This window comes from Orbicella franksi, chromosome 5 (genome assembly GCF_964199315.1).
Source record: "Orbicella franksi chromosome 5, jaOrbFran1.1, whole genome shotgun sequence".
NCBI classification, from domain to species: domain Eukaryota; kingdom Metazoa; phylum Cnidaria; class Anthozoa; order Scleractinia; family Merulinidae; genus Orbicella; species Orbicella franksi.
Window position 1 is genome coordinate 1,697,160 of NC_138149.1, and position 18,414 is coordinate 1,715,573.

The following is an 18,414-nucleotide window of genomic DNA, read 5'->3' on the forward strand; positions in this document are numbered from 1 at the left end:
TATAGTTGATACAAGAGTAGGAATGTGATGGAAAACTACGATTTTCCTTCCAGCTTAAATATTTGAAGAGACAGGTTTTTAATTTTTTAACTTAAGTGTTTTATAAATTTCATATTTTTAGTTCTATTAATTAGTATTAATCTTTGAGGTCCTTTTCGAAAACCACATGTACGTGAAAAAGTTTCCTCAATAAAGATTATTATTATTATTAGCTGTTAATTATGTGTGCTGAAACAACTTTGTTTTTCTAAGTACGAATATCGTAACATACAGCATGTGAACCAGTTGTGCCACCGTGTGTCCTTCTTCCACAATGATCTTCTTTGTCCAGTGAGTTAACTTCGCCTGGAAGAGATTCAACAACTGACACTTCAGGCTAAACGATAACAAACGTTATTATATGACTTGTTCTTGTAGCCGATATAACACGGTCGAGGTCTGAGATTTTCCCGTAAAGACCTTGATTTTGGTTAATGAGTCGTTAAAATGAATAGAAAAAGATAAAGAAGTTATAACTTACATTTCCGTCTTCCATTCTTGCTGGCATAGCTGGTGTTAAAATATCAAGAGCCTGTTTGACGACACCACGAGCCTCGACTGCATGAGCCTTCAGCAAGCTGTGGAATACCTAATAGTGCAGGATATCACATTTGAAATAAGTACGCCGTAACCACGGCAACGTCTTGTTACATTCACATCAAAGTGAAAGAACTGCTTGTAGTCTCGTCAAAACAAATAAGTATCTTTGCTGTATGAATTACATACAAACAAGTTTTCTTCTCTCCTCAGTTTTCTAAAGAGCCGTCTTACCTGCAGCACAATTCTCTTGTGAATAGCAAACTTTGCAATGATGTGGGCAAGTAACAAATGTCCGTGGTACTTGGTGGATGGGTCCTAAAAGGAGAAACAGCAAAATCAGATTGTCCGACCCCTGGTTAGCTCAGCTGGTTGAGCGCCAGACTGCTGTGCAGGAGGTCGAAGGTTCGAGCCTCAGACCGGACCAACACTCAAGGTCTTAAAATGACTGAGGAGAATTTGCTGCCTTTGTAATTACATCTGCAAATGGTTAGACGTTCAAGTCTTCTCGGATAAGGAAGATAAACCATAGGCCCCGTCTCCTGCATCTTCAGTGTCAGCAGGGGACGTTAAAGAACCCACGCACTCATCGCAAAGAGTTAGGGCATGTTGTTCCCGGTGTTGTGGTCTGGCCTTGGTTGCTGCTTCACATAGGGTTAACCTAATTACGCCCTTCTCCCTTAGACAAAATTGTCCAGGAAAAATTGCCATCTCCATGTCTATGTCCCATTGTCCTGACATAAATCGTTGTAGAAAAACCAGAAAATGTCAAGGACTGGTTAGTGGTGTTTCCAATTACACGAGAATCGAGAATTCGAATTCTAAATGATAGTTCGAGGATTCTATGTATTTCTCAGTGAGTCAAATTGAGTTCCTCTTCTTTTGGATTAACGATATCTTTAGGAAAGCAACACAGAAAAACAAGAACCTTACCACGCATTGTTTGGACAGTAAACAAGGCCAGGCAAATGTCATCAGACGACGCAATTTAATTCCTTGGCGCCTTTACAGAAAGAAGAAAACAGTTACCTCATGACAAAGAAATGATGATAAACAATGCTTACAAAAAGGCCAGAGTTGTCATAAAGTTCTGAAGTAGCCCGCTTTATTAGGAAGCTTGAGCAATGACGACGGCGACCCCGAGGACAACGCTTATATTTCACCTTCGAATTTCTTAATTGTTTAGATCTGTTTAGTGTGCCTATCGGTCTCAGAACGAGCTCAAACTAAATATGTAACGCCAGCGTTCAATTCCAAATAAAAATGCGAAAAATTAGCCGCTCCAAAATACGCAGAACTTGATCATTTCATGTTCTTGTTTTGCAGAAAGGACGGCAACGAAATGCACAAAGATTTCATTTATAACGAACGTGCACAGCTATTGTTTTGCTCATTAAACCTTTTGTTCGGTGACGTTCTCGTTGCCGTTGCCGTCGTGGTTTGCTTGAGCTTCCTATAGTTGGAATAGGCGACTGATTTTGCCATCGTTTTAATAAGAATCAGAGGGAAGTAGATGGTAATTTTCTCCCCCTTTAAAGGCAATGCTTTCTTCTCAGAAGCAAGGTTACGGCAATGTTTTATTTGTACTCTACGGAGTATAGCTACACAATAAGAGTTAACACTATGATTTAGATTCAACTTACTTATTTGCAGCATCATGGATATGCTGTGAGGCATGCTCTACAAGCAAAGCTGAAAACTGCAGCAACAGAATTCGCACGGCATCCTGAAATAGCAAAACGATTAAACTTGCCTCGGTTCATATAATACGCCAATAAGGCACTCATAACCTCAGACATTACACCGCCACACACATGCTTCTCAGATAATTGTGGTATGCACGGAAAGAGCGATACAAGTGTAAGTAAGATTGATTTGGGTGTTGCACCTCACTGGCCGCATGAGAAGAAAGCAATTTTAAATTTGTAAGCGAATGAAGTGCAAAACATCCTAAAAAGACACGCTCTTACTTTTGAAAGTCACAAATGTTATTTTACACTGAGTGAAACGAAAAACTTGAAAAGGCGCTGGAGGGAAGGAGCCTGGGAATGGGTCGTGTGACCTTTGGCGGGCAGTTATTTTTGTTGCGTCCGCCACTACTAACCTTTTCCCACTCGCCCACCCAAAACATTTCTAGTAAGCACTGTATGTTTTGTTCGTCTCATCTAAAAACCTCGCTTATGGTGTTATTTCCCTATTCATGCATGATGTATATGTATAGTTTTGTTGAGTTTACAATAAAGTTCAGGTTGTGGCGGTCTGCCTGGCATGGCTACCATTAGTCTACGAGAAATAGCTACAGTCTTTGACTTACGGATGTCCCAAACGGATTATCTGGATCCACGACCTTGCACACGAACACACTGATGACATTTTCGTTACTGTCCTGTTCTGGGCTGGGGGGTCCGCCTATCAGGGCATCACCCTCTCCACGTTCAAACGACACTTGAAACATGGGGATTAGTACATACTGCAAGGCCTGAAGAAAGCAAAAACATACAAGAAAACACTTACTAGTATATCACTCACAGGGTGTTTTCAATGCACTTCCTTTCAGACTACTGTGTTGGGTAAGGTTCTTCATGACATCTATGAATGGTTAGATCTTTACAAAGAGCGAACAATTGCACACGCTGGTGATCTCATTATTAGTTTCAGATCGTAAACTGAGACTATGAACCATAAAACTTAAGATCCTTAAGGGACCCTAAAACTTTGGAGAAGATTTGGCCAGACCAATCTTATGAAAGACCTCCTGAGCGAAAGGAAAACACGTAGTAATGTTAGTACACAGTTTACAGAGTGTGGAAAATGGCTGCTCTACACACGTTCTTCATCGCTACTAATCAGCGAGCAAGAACATGGAAAGATTCAGTAAATAATGATAGGTTGATAGATACCTTGGCTTTAAGTTCTTGTGGAAAATTCTGATCATGAAACAGCTCCACGAATTTGAAGAAGACAGCTCTCTTTTGCTCAACTGAGTAACCCTGGGAAAGACGATTAACACCAGCGATAATGTTACCAATATTCCTGCTAATTTATAAATCATTGTAGCAAAGTGTGGTATGTTTTGAGCTCACTTATCCTGTAAGGTAAAACGTAAATGAAGAGACTCCATTGATTTGCTATCTATGTGCCTTACGTTACAGGAAAAAAAAACATGCCTACCTTCGCTACTGTTTCTTCCAAAAATTTCCTCAAAAAATGGAAATCAGGTACGTGCCTGATGGTGAACACACGGAGTAACTGGAACAGTAATTCCACTTCAGATGGGCGGTGCCTGCAGTCAAGGGCAGAGGTCAGTTACAGTACCAACTTCAAAATCTAAATCCTCAGCACACGGAATTAATGTTAAATTAATAAAAAACACCAGACGGCAGCGAAACCCATGGCCTTCCACCTTCCAGTAAGATACTTCTAACAACAAGCTATGGAAGATTCGCAGTAAGCAAGGTCACTTGTGAAACATGCTGCAAAATTCATGGACTTCACAGGTGAGGCACTTTGCAAGAAAGACTTAAATACACAGATCCTCGGAATTAAAATTGAAGACAACAAGCATTGTAGTACTTTCAGTTTCAAGAGTTGGTGTAACCCTGTTTAACACTACACTCATGTTCCACGCTAACACCTGATAAGGCGCATTATGATGCCATGACCAACTTACTTGATATAGTTCAGCAAACATTTGGCAAGGAGTTTGGGTTCCCTCCAGCGATGAATTGGCGTTCCATCCTAAAATGCCAAAAATAAAATTTAAAAAACCAGTTCACAGAATAGATTACAAATAGTGCAAAGTATCTCAGATCAGAACACGGTTGTACCTTCTTGAGTCGATCCTGAAAACTGCTTGACACCCAGATTCGTCGAAGATGGCCAATCTAGCGTAAAAAGTAAAAACAAAATATTTAAAAAATTACTAACTAAAGTAAAGTAGATTTCCGGGTTAGTCATCTATTCGTAGCATGATTTGAAAAGCTTAAAACAGAATACAGGACCGGCAAAAATGGCGTCCGTTCTTACGGGACAAGTATCTTTTCCCGAAGGGCGAGTAACTTTTCATTCTCACTTGCCCAATGGGCAAAGGCTCATCCAAGTTGTCGGCCAACGAAATCGGAAAAAAGCACACTCGTACTTGCCCAGGGCCGCAAAAACTCCAGAGCTACTTGTCCAAAGGGCTAGCTGGAAATGAAGTTTTTTTTCGAGCCCTCCCTGAGATTTATGATATTATCCTGATGGGGGAGCAGACAATGGTTGGATTCTGTAGATTCTGTCAATCCGAAATGAAGATGGCTAATGAACGCAAGGATGGAAATGAATTATAATAATTATAGGAACAAATTATCAACCAGTATACAAGGGTTTGTGAATTTTCTTCAGATTTGTAGCAAAATTGTCAAATGTTTGTTGCAATGTCGAAATCACTTTTTGCTTTTTTATGTGAGACGATTAAGTCGACATTTTGAATTGACGAGCTTGTTACAGTTTTAATTAGATATCGTCACAAGTGATAATGGCCCTTTCGTGCTAGCGTCTGTATGATGAAAAAAAAAAAAAACAGAATTGACGCAAAGCTAATCCACAAATTTTTGTAGGTAGCACTTACCAAAACAGGATGCTCTGGAAGCCAGGAATCATTAAACTTCACCAACAACCTGACGAGAGAGCATGCACAAAGATTAGAATTCACACACCTTACTATGTAGCTAATGCTATGAGCATTGTTTCTAAGTACCGCTATTTTAGACGAATTATTTATGAATGGAATAGTTTACCAAATCATGTAGAGTTCGGTGGGTAAAGTCTGCATACGGGCCAAGTGGCCCATCAGGTCAGAACTTACTCCGGTTTCTGTAGCATAGAACGACTAGGAATATTTCTACTCCCCTCTGGATGAGATGCTAGTCCATCGCAGGGTTACCCCCAGCAGTAAATTCGCCGCTACTTATTTATACACCTGGGTGGAGAGAGGCACTGTGAGAATAAAGTGTCTTGCACAAGAACACAACGTAACACTCGACTCTGAAGACGAGCGCACAAACCATGAGGCCACCTGGTTTCAAGAGCAAAGTAAGATCAAGGAGCAATGAAGTACATCAAAACATGAGAGCAAGATAACCTGATGATCTGAATTCCTTGGTTTTGTAACTCCATCTTTTTCTGAACAGCTGAAACTTGGTCCTCAGGCGGCTAAATAACAAAGAAAACGGAGTAAAACACATTGAGAAGCCACTGAAGGCGATATTCGAAAATGGCTGCTGAAGCTTTCTTACGGAAAATAACTTCAATCATTTCTCAGAAGTATTCTTACAAAAAACTGTCTGTTTATTTTCTACAGTAAAATATGGCAAAATCAAGACACCTTACGAGATTATAGTCAAGCATTCTAAGCTGTCTTACTCACTGACGGGTTAAAGGAGCTCAGTCACGGTATTTTGAGTTATTTTGGGAGCGTGCAAAATTACCTTTAAATTAAAGGAAACCTGAAAATAATAGTCCACTAAGATAGAAAAACACCAAAGGGATAATTATAAACCATAACAGAGCACGGATGGCTAAGGATGGAGAAGATTGACACGGATTACAAACGACAAACTCGAAAAATCTAGGCTAAACTTTTCGTGTTGCGCAAACCGTGGCCCAGCTCCTTTAACTTTAAGTTTTAATTTCTTAAACCTAAAACGCCTCCCTGGACAAGCAAAAACCAAGCTTTACCTGTGGAATGCTGAATGTGCTGTTCACTAGTTTCAAGGAATGCGCCTCTAAAGTTTGTCTCAAAGGTTTGGAGTTGTCCTGACTAAGAATATACTGAAAAAGAAAAAAAATATATAACTAGAACGTTTTCCGTTGAAACTATACAACAACCTTTATTTGTAGTATTAGTTGCATTCTATAGAAAGACAAAACGAAATATTAAATCAGAGTATTGGCTGGCCGAAATAACCATAGGGGGTAGTGGAGCCAGGCAGCCAATTAAGGTATTACATAAATAGATAAACTGAAATAAAGGTCGGTTGACTAAGTTTACATGCAGTGTAGCTTAGGACATAAAACACAAAACACCTACACAGCACACACACACACACACACACACACACACACACACACACACACACACACACACACACACACAGCACTCAAACGGTCAGTATCAGATCCACTGACTCAACTCAACTTCTTTATTGTGTACTATTTACAGTCTTTAAGTTAGTTAGTATTATAAATATAAAAAGAGAAATATTTGCTACAAATGGTTATGGAAAAGAATATAAAGACATGTGCATGGTAACAAGAGTAGCCATGAGCTTTCGCGCTGGTTACCACAATGTTAAGCTAAACGTGGTAGAACAAAAGTACAATACAAAAAACATACACTGCTAAAAATACATTACAGAAAGATATACATACATTACATAGCTACAAGTGACTATTATTAATTCAATAATAGTCACTTGTAGCTATGTAATGATTCAATATATTTTAAGTATTTAAGAGGTACTGCTTATACTGATTCTTATGAATTATATCGTAGGTTTTTTAGGCTAAAAGGAACTGATTCCCAAATTTTTGATGTAGAAACCCGAAGACACATGTGAATTAAAAATATTAGATCAATTAAAAATAAAACAAGTGTTTCCCTCACCATAAGCAGACGGTTCATTTGAGATCCTGCGAGTTGCAGTAGGAAATAATCCACTGTCTGAGTGGGATAACAAATCAGGAACTTCAACAGTGGCGCTCTTAAGGGACTTCCAATCTGAAACAAATTGACTGCTGTTACTACGGTTTTGCATTTTCGCTTCCCATCACGGGAGATTAATTATTATGCCATAGAGGAACGTTTTGTTCCCTGTACTTGTTTTGTGGATTCTGTAACTACATGTATAATTTCAACCACGCAGATGTCATTTTTCATATTCGTTTCATGACCAACCCTATCGCTAGTCTTTTGAGAGCCACGTGAATTATTAGATGACAAATGAGGCGATTGTAAAAACTCTCGATAGTACGACAAGGAGGTTGGGCTGGAAAAAGTGGCACTGGAAACTAAACCTTTCCAATCGAAACCAATTGTTAGAGTCTCCCTCTTAAATTAAGCAAAACCTTGCCAACTCTAATTCCATTTTGCTGTCACACTCAAGGTTACAGTTATCCAACTTTCCTTGGTCACTCCTTTTAACCATAGTGTCTGCCTTTACTCCAGGAGTTTAAATGACAGTGTTTGAATAATACACGTGTTTTATCTTTCACTACTCACCTCCATCAGAAGAGCTTTTTCTGCCTTGAGCACCAAAGTCACAAGAGGCTCAATCAGTTTTGAAGAGGCCGCAGGAATCAAGTTAAACATGTTGATGATGGATGCGCAGATTTTTAGCTCCTGAGCAAACTGGTAAAGTACAGAAAACATTGTTAAACAAGACACGAGGGCTCTTTGAATCATTGAAAGTAGCCCCTGATAAAGACAGCATCTGCATGGCAAGTTTCAGTGAGCTAACACAAGTTACAAAATGCCGCTCGATTCTTGCATACCAGCCAACTGGTACTTTATCAACCTCTTTCCCAGAAGCTTTCTTTATAATGTTTAATCTTAAGTCACTTACATCCTCAGGGGTGTGGTTGGTTTTGCCCGCAGCCTGCTGTGTCTGAGTGGTGCCAGCTGTGACAACATCCATCCACTTCTTCAAGTGAGCCTAACACGAACATAAAGACATGAACTATAATTCAAACTCTTCCCTGAATGCATGATCTAAACAACAACGAGCTTCCAGTAAGGAAAATAGGAATGATATGACTGCTGCACTAGATAGATACATGTAGATAGATAGTTTAGTGAAGCTTTAAAATCACAGCTATTGATCTAGAGAAGAGTTAGATAAACTTTACAAATGAAGTTATACAATAAAACTATGTTAAAATGTGATTCATAAAAAACACCAAAACAAATCGTTTATATACAATTGCTGTAGAAAAAGCTATTCTTTAGTCTGTTCGTTTTGCAAATAGGAATTATATCTTCGATTATTTCTCATATTTATCTGTTTGCTGTTTTTTTTTGTTGTTCTCCCTTCTCCCCCTCTCGTCTCCTTGGAACCATATTTGTCTCTTACCTCCCCTGTTAAAATATTCCTTCTATATAGTAAACCATATTCCTGTACATTCCTGTGTCAATGACAACTTACCAGGAGCTGTTCACAGAGCTTTTCATTAAAACTGCCAGGGAAGAGTTCCATTAGATGAGACAACCTCTGCAAAAGAAATGAATCAGTAAAAAATATTTTATACACATGTATGGAAATAAACTTATTTGGAGAATAAATACAGTGTTGTATTGTCAAGACTGACCTGGATAAGCTGCAAGTTGAGACTTCTGTAGTCTCCTAACTTGAGTAACAATGGTCTGATACTCATGTGAACTTGTTCCATATCAACTTGAGTTCCTGCCATGAACTGATCAGGGAAACAAGAGTTAAAGATTGAAGTTGTTACTCATTTTATAACATACACAAAGGGTTAAGAGGCTAACTAAATATTGAAATGTTGGGTGAGTTGGCCAGTTGGTTGGTTGATTGGTTAGTTGGGATGTGTATGATTACTGGTGTGATTGACTAGCCAGTTTGGCTGTTGATATAACAGACTGTTGACCGACTGACTGACTGAATTAAAGACGGACAGACAAACAGACTGGCTCACCGATGCTCTGACGGACTTATGCACTGACAGGCTGGCTTACTAACTGACTGACTAACTGACTGACTAACCGAATGACTGACTGACTGACTGACTGACTGACTGACTGACTGACTGACTGACTGACTGACTGACTGGCTGATGTTTAAACTGATAGAATGGTCAGCAAAAAAATCAAACATACACTCAAAGATTAATGGATAACATTTGACACAACCAGGAATGTTAGCTGGGTACCTTTTTCATACATTCTTTGGCAGCCTCCTGTATCTCTGTAGTAGGAGAATTCAATGCCTGTAAAGAAAAATTAACAGCAAAAATAATATTATTTTTTACAAGATAAAAAGTCACAGAAAGGTTAGGCACGTGTAAGTTTTTATGAACAGTTTTATTTACCTTGTACAGAACAGTAAAGATCTTGTCCTTCACTTGAACTATGTAGTGGCATGCAGTCAGGGCATCTAGGAAAAAATATTGAAATATTAACAAATATACATCAGTTTGGTCATAAATTGATTATTTAGGCCATGATTTCCTGGAATCAAAATGCTACTGACCAATATTTAAACTAGATTGGTTAAAATGGGTATTGACAGTGGTTTGGCACTTTCAAAACAAAAGAAACAACATTAATTTAAAACAACAACCAAATAAGATTTCATGTAAACAAATAGGATAGCACTGTCAGTAAATAAAAGATGGCTTCATCATGAAACCATGCAACATTAACAAAAAAGGTTGATATCATATAAATATGCACAATTTCATTACACAAAAAAGTTAATTCAGAGGGCCAATAACTAAAATCAAACAATCAGATCATTCTATTGCCAGTCTAATATTTCCAACCATTGCATGGATACTTACTAAGAGCACTTTTGCGGAGAGGTGTTAAAGACTGCACAGTTTTGTAGCAGGGTAGTTTAAGAAGCTGTGAGTCATCTGCTTCACACAGAGACAGGAGCTGCAATCAAACAAATTCAACATGTAATTGCACATAAAGCAACTATTTTCACAAATGTTTCTCCCCTCCTTTCAATCTTTTCTTACCGCTTCATATTTATTTTTTCATTTGAAATTGGTCACAGAACTGTTCGACATTTTTTACAGGATGTCTTTACTGAGATTTTTTCCAGTAAACCCAAGTGATATTTGATTATTTTGTTAACTATTTCCTGCAAAGCTTCAGTAAAGTAGCTTAACATTATTGCCATACCTCATGAAAGAAAACTTTGTGTTCCACTATTGTCAGATCCATAGTAAATAAACGAGGACTCAGAGTTGTACAGAAAGTGTTACCATCCTAAAAACAAACAAAAAAAATTAATGTGACAACAATACACAAAATATGTTTAAAAATGATCAACATTAATAATAACACGTCTACTTCAGTCTGTAATACTGAATTCTCAGCCACTAGACAATAAGAAAATTACTTAAATTCATACCATTAATGCAATCTGTGTATTCACTGGTTGGTGACGAAGAAGATGTTTCTAAAGAGAAAAATAACTTTTACAACCAAGTTCAATAAGAATGCCTTAAGTTAGTTAGTTAAAACTAGAGCGTTAAATAACTACGTCTTAAACAAGAGTGAGCCAAAGTTGAAGTTTGAGATTTTCCCGTTAGGACTGAACGTGCGAGGTTGATGAGTTGTTTATTATATGGCTTTTTGCTTTGTTTTTGCAAACCTGTAATCAGCCCGTGGGCATTACAAGAGAATAATGCCCGACACTTAGCCAATCAGAGAGCACATTATATCGGCTACAAGAACAAGCCATACAGTAAATAAAATTAACTAATCATTAAATAAATTAAAAATATCAATTCTTATTCTTATTAACTATGTAGCACATACCTTGGGTGGAATCATGTCCTCCAGAATCTACAAAAGATCACGTTGAATAATTATTATAAGCCAGTTTGCAAAATAACAACAATAAATGTTTGGTCACTGATTACATAGTTTATGTCAGATTATGTTGGAGATGGTGTCCAGGGTCCAGGTCCTGGACTTGTTGATGATGGTTGGAGCCTTGCTTTGAGGGTTTCATACGTGTACCTTGTTATCAACCTCTACTCTCTCCAGTTCAGTTTCATATAGTCATAAAAGAAACGCATTAACTCTGGAACCTTTCAGAGATACCAGATGCATTCATGTAAGTCAATCTCCCCCTTTGGTGCCCCCATTTTTATCAACTATTCTAAACAAATCAATGGAGGACATTTTATACATAAAAAACTTCACACTGACAAGGATTTTTTTGCTTACAAAAATGAATAGTACTTCAACTTACTGCTTTGTGGGGAAGCATGATGCTGTGAACTGATGAGTTGTAAATCTTGGCAAGTACAGATACAGAACATTGGGCCTGTGAATTAAAAGTTCTATCTCATAAGGACTGCTGCAGACATACGGTAACCATATGATCATATAAACAGACTTAACTAATCACAACTTATTCATGTTCTAGAACAGTGTCCTGGTTCAGTCATGCATTCAACCAAGGTTGTTATGAATGCCATCTTTCAATTCACACAAATTATTAGGTCAACATTTTCTTTCTAACCAAGTAAACTGATCACAACAAAAAGATGTCCAGACTACATCGCAATATGTTGACATTTTATAAATTTTGGTCTCTAAAACCAAAACTACTCAAAAGGAACACCACAATCTGTATTAACTGAGGTTGTGATTCTATGGTTATAAGCTATATTTCAACCTGTTGTCTGATGGTCTGGTTCGGTGAAACAATTTCCCTGACAAGATGTTGCGTGATGGTCGGCAGCACCTTTTCCCTTACTGACGCTATATTTGGTTCCTGAAATCAAGGTAGAAAACATGTTAAACACTGACAGCAGATTTTTATAGCTGTCATGGCCGTGATGTTTATGTACCTCATCAGCTTGCGGCTCATTACACTGCTTAAGAAGAGACTCTAATGTCTGTTTTGCACTGTCCACTGTTCCAGCTGACACCTACAGAAATGAAAGACACTACAATAAGTAAATGATCCGCAACACTGGTTGCTGAATTCACATTCACATCATGCAGTGTACAATTCTTGCCTTGCATATATCCCTGGTCAATGTAATCATGAAAGCTAACGTAACATCAGAAAATTCTCCTGTCTCATTTTGACACTTTAACTTTTGACCAATACAGATATGTTGTCAAACTGGAAACTTCAAACTTAAACTGGGTAGCAGAGTTGGCTCACACCAATGTAGCCCAGGTTAAATTGTACATGGCTGCCGTATGTGGGTTGAGCTTGTTGTTGGTTCTCGCCTTGCTCCGAGGGTTTTTCTCCAGGTACTCCGGTTTTCCTCCCTCCACGAAAACAAACATTTCCAAATTCCAATTCGTCTAGGATAGAGGACCCCCCTGAAATCCAGCTGAGGCTGACGTGGTTTCCTCTACAAATATTATTTGTTTGTTTACTGTTTATCAAAATGAGTTGGAATCAAACATACACTGGGGAATCATTCTCATTCTCAACAACATGAATCAGGACAAAACTGTACTTCATAATTATCACACAGAATACTGTAATGGCATTGTAGTGTAAAAGAAGATCTCATGTGCATTCAGCATGTATTTTTAACTCACTTCATTTGTAAGATCCATCATGACAAAGCACAGTGCATTGATGAAACTGAGTTGATGTTCAATAACCCACTGAAGTGGCATCCTCTTCATCAAGAAGTTGATGGCAGTGCACCTGAAAAAAACATTAAATATTAAATAAAAGATGAACTGATATGACAGGAAACCATCGCTGCAATAACTTTATTTTACAAATAGCCCTAGTCTATAAAAAAAACTAGCAAAATGCGGAGAATTTAACGACAATTTCAGGAGAATTCATGGCAGATTGTAGCTTACCCTCCATTCTTGGCAAACCAAGCTCTCTCGTAGCAACATCCACATAGTTTTTCAGACAAGTATTCAAACAAAGGCAAACGGGCAGCCTACAAGGTAGCAACAACGATTATTAAACAATTAAAAACAGCTACACACCCCATACACATACTTGAACTGCAATTTTCCACAGAGAAGCATTAACTTGTCACAGTGGTCTTAAAACATTTCAAAGTAAGGGCTGAGAATCAATACTTACTTACTTACTTACAGCCGAATGCCTGTTTATTGTGTTAATGGAATGTACCTGTAATCACTTTTTTCCAATTGAAAATCAAAAGTACTTTTTTAAACATTGCCCAAGTTACCCCAAGTCCTCATTAACCAAAAACCCAAGTTTTCCAAGATTGTTTTCAGTAATCTATGATGTAGTTACCTTGTATGCATCCCCAGTTATTGCAGTTGCAGTCTCAATCATTACAGCAACAGCTAGTTCCCCAACTTTGTAAAACTCTTTATCCTCCATAGCCATCACTGCTGCTATGGCATCTACCATGGCATGAATGTCTATTCCTCTGCGATTCCTGGATGGTCCAAAAGAAATTATAAATAAATATATACAGTCGAACCTCCACTAACAGCCACCTCCCCACAACGGCCATTTTTTTTGTCCCTGCAGACAGTCCATACATTCACTATTATAATTCTGACCTTTCTATAGTGGCCACCTGTCCACAATGGCTAGTTAATCAATGACTGACGAACGGTGTTGGCCAAACCTAATGTTATATTGCAAAAGATCACGAAACTTTGATCTGTACTACACGCCATTAGTCTCTGTTTGGTTTCTGTTTTATTAATACATGTATATTTTGATTGTGTTAGATATTTCTACTCTACAGTCAGCATTTTTAAATTTAAAAATGTTGCACGCCCCCTCCCCAAAACAGGTGTCATATTACACCCCTATCTCCCCATAACAGCCACCTCTCTATAATGGCCTCTTTCATCTGTTTTAATGTAGTTTTAGTTCTTTATACATAAATAAAGTTTGCATATTTTTTTTCCTCCTCAAACAACATTTCACTTTCAAATTATTATCATTTTTACCTTGTTTGTGGCTTGATTGGACAAGGACCTGCTTGCTGAGCGACGCCCACAATTGTGTAATGACGCACAATTTGTGAAACAAACGGAACTGCATCTGACTTCAACTCTTTAATAGTACCAGACACTGGATAGTGGAAAAAAATGCAAGCCATGCAGCATAAAACTAAGACAGGGCATAGTTTTTATTTTAATCTTTCTAATTGTAAAAGCTGACAAATATTTGGCTCAGTTTAGTCTGTAAAGCAAAGTTCACTCTAACTTTAGATTTCCAATGATTGTTCTTCCATAATCTTCACAGCTTCACAGCAATGGCAAGAGCCGAGAGAAGAAATGAATAATAGGAAGAGCTTAACCTTTAACTGGTAGTTACCAATTATAGTAATACTTTTGGTTCCATCATTGTTAAAACAAGAGCTAAACCTGTCATACACAATTTCAAGCACATATTTACACAACATTTAGTTTGCATGTAGTAAATATTATTTGCTCTGTTATAGATACAGAAGTCATGTTACTTGCTCTTGATCTTTTTTGGGTTGTTGCAAACCTTATTTATTTCATGCATTATACCCAATGATATGCTTACACAATGCACCAGTGATGGCTTGTTCAAACACTTTTTTAGAAGGCTCATCAGCACATGGTGGAACAGCTGTCTTGTTTACAATCAAAGGATTTCCTGTTCTAAAGCTGAGAAAAGAGGTCAACAGAAGCACGGGTCAAAATTCATCTTGAAGGCTTAAATCTATAATTTTTTTTTTTTAAATCTATAATTAACAAGTAAATAAATCTAAAATTAATGAGTAAATACCTTTTGTGTGTCAGAACTTGTTGAAATATTGGCTCAGTGTCTTCCAGTGACATCATGGCAATTAGAAAAGACTACAAGAAAATTGACATTCACAAAATCAAACTGTGACTAAAGCATTAAAAACGATTGAAATATCATAAAACTCATTCTCTTCAAAGGTACATGTAAATCCAACATATTTCATCATAACACCATTCCCATGTTACCTGTACTACCAGCCAAGCCTGTTTTCTGTAAAACACAGTGTGGTCAATTTGCATTGGAGACTGCTGAGGGAGTACTGCCATATTGGGTGGGAGTGTCTTGAGCACAGTTAGTGCTCTCTCAATCACCTGTAACAGGCAACAGCAGCATATGAATAACCATTAAATCATGCTTATCAGTCCCAGTTAAATCTCCTTAATGAAGAATGAATGTTTGATTTACTTACAGCTGTCACAGGAAGCGAAACAGGATTGGTGTTTTCTGGGTAAAATATTGACAGACATGGTCCCTGTGTTTCTGCATTGTTGTATTTTAACTGAAAGAAAGAAAGGCATTTTTTATAAAACAAAAACAAAAAAAAAAGAAGGCAGAAAATTTGAAAAGATGGTTGTCTATAGAACAACACTGAATTCAAAAATTGATTACCTTACAATAACTTTAATTTCTAAGCAATCAGAGTCCCCAGAGGTAGGAATATTAAAAATATGTGTTCTGTAAACACCACCAGTCCCTCTCAAAAAGTTTGCAAACCAATGTGTGTTAACAAAAATATAAATACAACTGGTTTATGAGTCAAGCTCTCACACAAACTAACCTTCTGTGGTTCTTTTAGCATTCTCCTATTGCCACCACCAAACTTGCCCAAGACCCTGAATGCAACATGGGCAATACTATCATGTGGATTGCGAAGAGTTTTCCAAAGTGCCTAGAAATGCCATAAACATAGAAAATACAATGTAATCAGCCAGTGTAGTTACACGCAATGTCTGAACCTTGAGACCTGATTTCTACAAAAATTATAGCATCTTTCAAACAACAAGACAGAAAATCACAATATACAAGTTTGTTGACATACTTGAAACAGTTCTGCCCTGACCGGCTGAATGTGATCGTATAAGAAATCTGGCTGAAGGTTATCAACACACAGCTCCAATGTTCTTAAGCCCTGATGGTATGATAAACACATCACACATTGATTGCTAGCCACTGATAAAAATGTGTGCTAATGATAGACCTCAGAAAAGGTAAAGTAATTGACAAAACTCCATAGCAATCACAACATAAGGTTGTCAATAATGTTTGCATCAGGTAAAAAAGTTAACCACAGCATCAGAGTAAACATTCGAGGAGGTACGTCATGGATGGTGCATCTTGAAAACCAACAACAACAACTTGAAACTACTTCTTTGATCCTTTTCTTCCTTACAAAATGACTATTGTGAGTTTCCTTCACTTTGGATGTAATTTTAGACATCACTAAAAATTACTCATCCAAGAAATTGTGACATAAGTCCTTCAATCCTAGTTCAGCTGAAAAATTGGTGGATTCATTGATTAAACTACTCCACAATTAAAATAATATTAAATTCCAGCACACCCATCCCTTACAAGTTGCTACTTTTAGTCCCTCATTGTGAAATTGTGTTTGTAACGTACACAAGGTAATTAGTATTAAAGTCCTTCATATTTACCTGACTGACAAGTGTCTGGGATCCATTCAAAGCAGATACCAGAGGATCCATCAACATGGGTAAATATGGCAACAAAGAGCTGACACAGCAAGAAAACACGGTATTAGAAACTTGAAGGGTCAGTCTACTCCACAAAAATCTGTCACCCACTCAACACAAGTTAAAACAAACCGCTGCTCACATGCCAGTCAAACAACACTTTCAACCCTTTTTGTTTTTTTGTTTTTTTTTTAATATTCTCCAATATTCTCTACCAAATTGAAGGTTACGAAACATGTAGTGTCAGGTATTATCGACGAGGTTTTATGGCTCTAATTAACGCCATGGGCATGCCTACAACAGGATATCTCCTCACAGCCTTTTCACTCAGTAGGTACTAGGTAGTAATAAGTACTCCACGTGGTAGGAAGCTATTATAATGTACCTCAGTCTGACAGGTACAGTGAGGCACAGCTCCACAAACAGGTCTTTCATATATTGACGATGGATTCCACTTTGAAGATTGTTGAGACCTAAAGGAAACATTAAACTACACCATTAACAAAACTCCAGGGTTTCAGACAGACAGTAGTGACACTATCCACGTACATGTGTAATTTCAACGCTTACTGGTTAGTGCAACACATTCCTGGCCTCAGCGATTCAAATTTCCCATAATTATGGTTAGGGTGAAAACTGATAACTAACCTTGGAGCAGATTTGGTAACAGGGGCAAAAACTCTTGATACAACAAATCGTGACTTCCTGCATAGCAAATGAACAATGCACATGTTTATTTTTTTACAATTTAAACAACGTTTTGATATATGTTGACAAAAGAGAATAAAGACAAAAAAATAGACAAAAAAAATCAATAGTTTACATGTAATTAAAAGATTTCAAGAGACAAGATGTGAACTGTGCATGCATTATATACTGTAAGTATCACCACCTCTATTGTTTGACAAAAGCTTTGACGCTCAGCAGTTGGTCTACATTAATTTAATCAACTGAAATTTCAGGATACTGTAACTGAGAATTGCATCTAACCAGTGAGCAATGTCTACTCTCTGAACTGATTTATTTGACAGTGATTGCAGGGTTTACCTCCTCCTATGGATCTGAAAAGTGCTCTCAGCAGTAAGAAGTAATTGTATGGCTCCTTAGAGGTGCACGCAAGCTCCATGGAACGATTCACAATCTCATGCAAATGGGGCTGAAAAGAAGTACAATGATTTATGGAGTGTCTCTTACTAAAAAACAGTATAATTGCAATTAATGAGTTGGTGCTGTTTTTGATTCCCTATCTAACAGTCTTATGACTACTACTGACAGCAACCAGAGTTTATACTGTACTAGTTTGCTTAATAATCTCTTTTGCTTCTCTTTTCCTATCATCCTGGTTCACATTTTAGTTAGTATTTACAGAACTTTAAATTCAACTCACCTTCAACATCTGTTCATTTTCGGAGGCAAAGAGAGAAACTGAACCAAACACAAGCTTGAACAACTTTAAATATAGGTTGGAACGCTCCATGTTGGCTGAAAAAAGCAAAATGAAAACATTATTTTCCTTTTAATTTTAATCTATTGCCTGAAATGTGTAGTACTTAGCATTAATCTTTATCGCCACATTGGTGAAAAGATCCATCTCCTTTTCACCTAGGCATGAGAAACCAAGATGACACATAAATTATTTGAAAAAA

General features: G+C 37.5%; 1 protein-coding gene across 3 annotated transcripts in view; it reads right to left on the reverse strand.

Moving 5' to 3' along the window:
* The window catches only part of LOC145488506 (transformation/transcription domain-associated protein-like), a 53,740-nt gene that overhangs the window by 23,836 nt on the left and 11,490 nt on the right, over positions 1-18,414 (reverse strand). For all 3 annotated transcript variants that reach the window (XM_081467386.1, XM_081467387.1, XM_081467384.1), the window contains exons 26-67: positions 18,156-18,250; positions 17,816-17,924; positions 17,417-17,473; positions 17,154-17,241; positions 16,730-16,808; positions 16,114-16,203; positions 15,853-15,963; positions 15,484-15,573; positions 15,260-15,385; positions 15,054-15,124; positions 14,829-14,932; positions 14,243-14,366; positions 13,569-13,716; positions 13,157-13,242; positions 12,881-12,992; positions 12,169-12,249; positions 11,994-12,092; positions 11,565-11,639; positions 11,126-11,152; positions 10,716-10,763; positions 10,484-10,570; positions 10,135-10,231; positions 9,664-9,728; positions 9,505-9,561; positions 8,923-9,027; positions 8,760-8,825; positions 8,181-8,270; positions 7,838-7,966; positions 7,223-7,336; positions 6,295-6,387; positions 5,699-5,769; positions 5,186-5,234; positions 4,404-4,460; positions 4,247-4,314; positions 3,748-3,859; positions 3,477-3,566; positions 2,891-3,055; positions 2,220-2,302; positions 1,510-1,579; positions 811-894; positions 521-628; positions 272-345 (exon numbers count right to left, since the gene is read on the reverse strand). In XM_081467386.1, the coding sequence (XP_081323512.1) occupies positions 272-345; positions 521-628; positions 811-894; positions 1,510-1,579; positions 2,220-2,302; positions 2,891-3,055; positions 3,477-3,566; positions 3,748-3,859; positions 4,247-4,314; positions 4,404-4,460; positions 5,186-5,234; positions 5,699-5,769; positions 6,295-6,387; positions 7,223-7,336; positions 7,838-7,966; positions 8,181-8,270; positions 8,760-8,825; positions 8,923-9,027; positions 9,505-9,561; positions 9,664-9,728; positions 10,135-10,231; positions 10,484-10,570; positions 10,716-10,763; positions 11,126-11,152; positions 11,565-11,639; positions 11,994-12,092; positions 12,169-12,249; positions 12,881-12,992; positions 13,157-13,242; positions 13,569-13,716; positions 14,243-14,366; positions 14,829-14,932; positions 15,054-15,124; positions 15,260-15,385; positions 15,484-15,573; positions 15,853-15,963; positions 16,114-16,203; positions 16,730-16,808; positions 17,154-17,241; positions 17,417-17,473; positions 17,816-17,924; positions 18,156-18,250 (3,754 nt within the window). The remainder of the gene's footprint in view (positions 1-271; positions 346-520; positions 629-810; positions 895-1,509; positions 1,580-2,219; positions 2,303-2,890; positions 3,056-3,476; positions 3,567-3,747; positions 3,860-4,246; positions 4,315-4,403; positions 4,461-5,185; positions 5,235-5,698; positions 5,770-6,294; positions 6,388-7,222; positions 7,337-7,837; positions 7,967-8,180; positions 8,271-8,759; positions 8,826-8,922; positions 9,028-9,504; positions 9,562-9,663; positions 9,729-10,134; positions 10,232-10,483; positions 10,571-10,715; positions 10,764-11,125; positions 11,153-11,564; positions 11,640-11,993; positions 12,093-12,168; positions 12,250-12,880; positions 12,993-13,156; positions 13,243-13,568; positions 13,717-14,242; positions 14,367-14,828; positions 14,933-15,053; positions 15,125-15,259; positions 15,386-15,483; positions 15,574-15,852; positions 15,964-16,113; positions 16,204-16,729; positions 16,809-17,153; positions 17,242-17,416; positions 17,474-17,815; positions 17,925-18,155; positions 18,251-18,414) is intronic.